Source organism: Hippocampus comes, unplaced genomic scaffold (genome assembly GCF_001891065.2).
Source record: "Hippocampus comes isolate QL1 unplaced genomic scaffold, H_comes_QL1_v1.1 scaffold98, whole genome shotgun sequence".
Taxonomy (NCBI): Eukaryota; Metazoa; Chordata; class Actinopteri; order Syngnathiformes; family Syngnathidae; genus Hippocampus; species Hippocampus comes.
This window is the reverse complement of record NW_017804832.1, coordinates 394378-400377: the sequence shown is the minus strand read 5'-3', so window position 1 is coordinate 400377 and position 6000 is coordinate 394378. Positions and strand designations below refer to the sequence as shown.

General features: G+C 43.1%; 1 protein-coding gene across 1 annotated transcript in view; it reads left to right on the top strand.

Moving 5' to 3' along the window:
• The window catches only part of prkcab (protein kinase C, alpha, b), an 80908-nt gene that overhangs the window by 52589 nt on the left and 22319 nt on the right, over positions 1-6000 (top strand). Inside the window, exons 4-5 of the mRNA XM_019868890.1 lie at positions 1751-1862; positions 4295-4423. Coding sequence (XP_019724449.1) covers positions 1751-1862; positions 4295-4423 — 241 coding nt within the window. The remainder of the gene's footprint in view (positions 1-1750; positions 1863-4294; positions 4424-6000) is intronic.

The following is a 6000-nucleotide window of genomic DNA, read 5'->3' as shown; positions in this document are numbered from 1 at the left end:
GGGCTTAAGCATCTTGGTGGGCGGGCACTAGGAGACATATAGCACAGCCAGCTTAACTGACCAGATTTATCGTTCGTGAAATGGATGTCCGTAGGCACTTTGTTCGCTGTCTCTACACTAGGTGGCAGTGAGATGAAAAAGGAAGGAGAGGAGTTCTGTAATGGCGACTAAGTGAGTCGTACGTGTTATGCTGTTAATAGCCTGTCAAGAAAATACAGTGTTTGGCTGTCCTCTGGCCCTGCTATTTTGCCTCCCGACATCACATACTTAGCCTGGTTAAGGGCAATGAAAAGGACGGATGAAAACCCACTTCCGTCCTTGCTTAGTCTGTCCTTTTTAAAAATAATAATAAAAATTCATCCTCCATCCCAAAAGTGGGTTGGGCCGTTCCATCCCAGGGATGGAATGCCCATATCAGGTAATCAGTCGCTTCTGTTTCTCCGGTCCCGTGTCGTCATTTGAATTTGGGTTTCTGGAACCCTATCAGAGTGTCAATCCCCTTGTATCAAACATCTTTTGTGCCAGTTGTGCCGGCCAACGTAAACAGCTGCTCAATTAGACGTCTCTTGGCACGGCGCGCGTCCATTCACTGTGTCTATTTGTGCTTTTCTAACACTGGAGCACTGAAACGGGCAAGATGCCGGGATGCCTTCCAGGATAACAAGATGGAGAGAAGTGTCAGACGAGCAACGCAAACTCTACACATTGCCATACACACTGACAAAGGCCTGACATTTCGCTTCCAGATGGATATTTTGGCATTATCTGCTTTGATTCCTCCTTGCTTGCTTTCTTCTTGTCAGTCATGCACAGTTTGTGAGACGCTTGTGGATGACATCATCTCCACCTGTGTAATTCTCCAATGAAAGTCAGCTGGGATTGGCTACATCTCACTTACGACGCTAATGAGGACAAGCGCTAGAGAAAATGAATGGATGGATGGCTGTCTCATGTACATTGTGAGACGCTTGTGGATGACATCATCTCCACCTGAGCTGGGATCGGCTACATCTCACTTACGACGCTAATGAGGACAAGAGCTAAAGAAAATGAATGGATGGATGGCTGTCTCATGTACATTCTTTTTTAATCTGTGGCTATAAAAAGAGCTACCTCCTTGCTGTTTCATTCAGGCGGAAAGTTCAATGAGATGTGGTTCTATTAAGATTATGTGGCCAGAAGGCATATCATGCGCCAGTGTCAAGGCCCATATAGTGGTGCTTTGAGATACAAAAGCCTTGATTTATCTTCTTTTTTTCACACAGTACAAGTTGTCATTCGACTGAATTGTTTGCTTCGCGATCCAAGTACTGTATGGTGGCAATGATTCAATTCAGTTAACAACGAGCAGCAGTCTGGCAGATAGTTGACAAATCTTGAAGCTTTTTATTACCTCTCCCAGCCCACTGTCAAACTAAACATAAAACAAAGAGAATTACACAATGTGTATTTAAAACAACCGCATAACTGAGCCTTTCATAGTGTCTGTTCATAGATTGCCCTACCTGGAAAAATAAATATTAAATAAACAGGATAAAGCACAGGTTAATTGTACCTTCTGTCAGCTGGTGGAAGTCTGTCAGCTGGTGGAAGTTATTGTTGCGCTCGACACTATACGTCGCTGGCATGGCGGGATGAATGAGGACACACGTCTAGTAAATGAATCATTTTGTGTGTTGCGGCACACTCTTTGGAAATGAACATCTTAGCGCTAACATGCTAACAGTGCTTCCCACTGTCATCTTTCCAGGATCCCAGAAGCAAGCACAAGTTCAAGATACATTCCTACGGCTCTCCCACTTTTTGCGACCACTGTGGCTCACTGCTCTACGGCCTCATTCATCAGGGCATGAAATGTGACAGTGAGTATGGTGTCTACGCGTCCACAGATTTTTTCTTTGTACCATCCCTAATGAGAACAGATGGGAGTAACATTGATGGTCAAAAACTCACCTCACAGCAGTTTCCACTCAAATCATAACGTTTCTGTGAATCTATCACATCCTGTGACTTCTTTATCCTATTTTCCTACTTTCTACTTTCTGCAGTACTAGGGGTACTGCAGAAACCATAAAATTTTAATGTAAAACATATCGCACATGTGAAAAAGAACTTCAGTGTTAGTCTGTTGTGCTAGACAAGAAGCAGCAAAGAGGGAAGGTGTCAACTGCACTAGTGGCTTTTCGTGATTGCCATTGGAGAGTTAGCCAATGACCGTTTTAACTTATTATAGAAAGACATGCTAGCTCGCGAGCATGAGAAGCTAGCATAACAGTCTGTAATTCTTCACTTTGAGGCTCTTCTTTCCAACTAGCAAGAACAAGTCAAGTGACAGTGTGTAACCAGACTGTTACATTGGCTTCTAGTCAAAAGCTAACATAACTGTTTATAGCACCACTCAGAGGTGCCTTTTGTGTAACAGCACAAACAGATGAGCTCAAATGCATGAAACCAGTCACTAAAGATTCGAACCAAAGTCCTCGTTCCCAAAAAGCTACTTGATGAGGCCAATGACAATGATTTTTTTTTTTTTTTTAAATAGGAAAAAACAAGTACAATTGCTCACGGCTCTGACCTTCTCTTAACGTGAACCGTTTAGGCAATAATATCCAACCGTCATGACTTTATATGCTGGAAAATGTGGATGAAATTAGGTGTACCGTATTTTCCACACTACAAGGCGCACCTAAAAGTATTTAATTTTCTCAATAGCCAACAGTGTGCCTTATAGTCGGATGCGCCTTATATATTGATAAATATACTGAATTATTGGACATAGTATTTTAAATGTTTGGTAAAGCGCTATATTACAGCTGCAGCGGTTGTGGAAGCTCGATAGAAATAGAGCTGTATTGTATTGTATTGCATTCCTTTGGCGTAGCTCCATCTGGTGGATGCATAACGCAACTGCAGCCACTATTGTAGCTTCTATTCTATGCGTCTTATATTGCGGTACACTCTATATATGAAAACAGTTTTAAAATAGGCCATTCATATAATGTATAAGCCGCATCGCCTTATACTCCGAACCAGCTTATAGTGTGGAAAATACGGGAATTAATTGTGCTAATGCCTCATGTGATGATGACATCACGGTTGCAGAAGACATTAACCTTGGAGCCATATTTTTTTTTCATGAAGAATTTGGTAGTACTCCAAACTTTGTGGGTACCACTGTATTCTCCTCAACAGCACTGTAGTGTAGTGGTTAGCATGTCTGGGGTTCGGAAACTCAGAAAGCTTATATTTTAGGTTCTTTTCTAATACACATGTCCACGGATCAGCCGCATCGCCTTATACTCCGAACCAGCTTATAGTGTGGAAAATACGGGAATTAATTGTGCTAATGCCTCATGTGATGATGACATCACGGTTGCAGAAGACATTAACCTTGGAGCCATATTTTTTTTTCATGAAGAATTTGGTAGTACTCCAAACTTTGTGGGTACCACTGTATTCTCCTCAACAGCACTGTAGTGTAGTGGTTAGCATGTCTGGGGTTCGGAAACTCAGAAAACTTATATTTTAGGTTCTTTTCTAATACACGTCCACGGATCGTACATTTAATGTCCTCTAATTTTAGACATTTTATGCTTGTGGTTTTATTTTTATGTTACCATTTACAATGTGTTGTAAAAGTTGTGCTGTAATGAGATTTTGTGGTCTCTCCATTTTATAGTATTTCACCTATCACGGGTGGATCTAAAACGGTGGTTCACTGTGTGGAAAACGGCTAGATGGATGGATTCTTTTCTTATTCCCCCATTTTCTGCCCCTCATCACATTTCTTTCCTCTCGGTACGCCGTGTCCCTCATCTTCGCAAGTCATCTCCATCCATCACCTTCTCCCACTCTCTCCTCTTACGCGCTCCATCCATCTGCGGGTCTCCGCCCGGAGCCCTGATCGTAGATAGGTAATGGGAATGGGGCAGAACAAATTGGTACGAGTTTTTCCTCCTCTCTCTACCATGTCCTTGCCTGCTCGCAAGGTGTTGGCTCCACAGGTCGGCCAAGTCGAGGTAGGAAAGGTGGAGTGCTACTTTTATGTGCTTACGGGCCACAACAGTAGGTATAGATAAACCTGATTGGTTGAATAAGGATTTCTTTTTTTTTTCTACAGACTGTATGTGCAGCATGTATGAAGTTTCACATTAACAAAAAATTCCAATGGCTGTATAGTAGCCAGCTAGCAATTTGTCTTCTGACAAATGTTGCCGTTTTGAATACCACGTCTTTTTTCTTTGAAACCTAACACCCCTTTGCTCTCCTTTGCTTCACATTTTGTCACGTCCAGCCTGCGACATGAATGTGCACAAGCAATGCGTGGTCAACGTGCCAAGCCTGTGCGGGACAGACCACACCGAGCGCCGGGGTCGCCTCTTCCTCAAGATTGAGGTCAGCGGCGACAGGCTACATGTCACAGGTCGGTCTTAATGCCCGCCACAGCCCAGTTTGACTGCATTAGCGTGCGTGTGCGTGCGCGTGCGCGCGCGCGTGCGGATGACGTGTGGAAGCGGCTCCCCTGCTGTGACTGAGAGATGCTGTGAAAGATTTGAGAGCTGTTCACGCTAATCTCCATGCTCATTCATGTTCATAAAGTGGAGGCTGTTTGATTTGTTTGGATATGTGTAATTGTGCACTTTTGACTCTGGGACACCAATGGTGCATTTTGGGTGTGCATGCGCTGCCTCGACCTAGATATTCCACTTCACGTGGCCGTGACAAGCAAAATAACTGCTCGCTGTGGTCTCAAAATATGAGTTGCTCCACCTATTATCCGCTTCCAATAAGTGCTTTGAAGTGGACATATTATGGAAAATTGACATTGAAATGAAATGCAATGCCATCTAGTTGAAAAATTCAACTCACTTTATTTTCTCCATTGAATTGAACCGAAATGCCATCAATTCATTCCAGTGCCCCCCCACCAAAAAAACACCAACCCCATTTTTCCCCTCTCAGTTTCCGTGGTTACCATGCTCATAAACATAAGGACAGTGGCGACAATGCAGCTCCCAAATCAAAGGGACTCATTAAATTGCACTTAACATTGAGCAAAGAGAACAAGACGATGGTCAATGAGAGGGGAGGATGCCCTTGATGGCCATCCAGAAAAAGGAACAGTCCTTTAATAGTCAAGCAAATTGTTTTCTATATGTACAGTGTGTGTGTGTGTGTGTGTGTGTGTGTGTGTGTGTGTGTGTGTGTGTGTGTGCGTGTGTGTGTGTGTGTTGTACTGATGTAATTGTTTGATTGCCAACACAAAAAAAAAGCTCAATCTAAATGTAATTGCTTGTAAAAACATCAATATCTACAGTATGTCAGTGTCTTACTAAGTGCTACGCGTATTTGTTTGTTGGTAGAGCGACACTTCCAAATTAGCCTGTCACTCAAAAGCAGCACCTGGATTGGAGAACGGTGCAGCATAATAACCCTCAGGGAGGTGAAGGAAAGTGACAGCTGGGTCACCAATATAACCTCTTCCTCCCTCGTGTGTGTGCCTGTCTCTCTCTCCCTCTCACACACACACACACACACACACACTGGAGTGATTGATGCGGTGCTGAGCGATTCTCAAACAGGAAAAACACACACAGCAGAAAATGAGCGAGTAAATTCGTGATTGACTCGTGGGGTTTTTTTTTTTTTTTTTTTTGCCGCTGCAAATTGAGTTTTGTACAATCACAGTTGTCTTACAAGTGGTCATGCGTGTATCATATCCAACGTTGATTGACACTGGTACGTGTTGCGTTAATCAGCTATGGTAGATTGTACGTCCTGCACGTCATCAACGAGTGCAAACTGTATCAGCAGATGGGGCAGAACAGAAGCAGATACCGGGGTATCAATCGCTCTAAATCATTTCATCAAATAATGGCTGTGGCGCTTGGTCAAATTTTGGATTGACCATCCTTGATTTAGTCACTGAAATAACAAATCACAGAAAGTATAACTAAGGTATGGCAAAAGTTCAAAGGATCCGTCTAAAGAACGGAATTT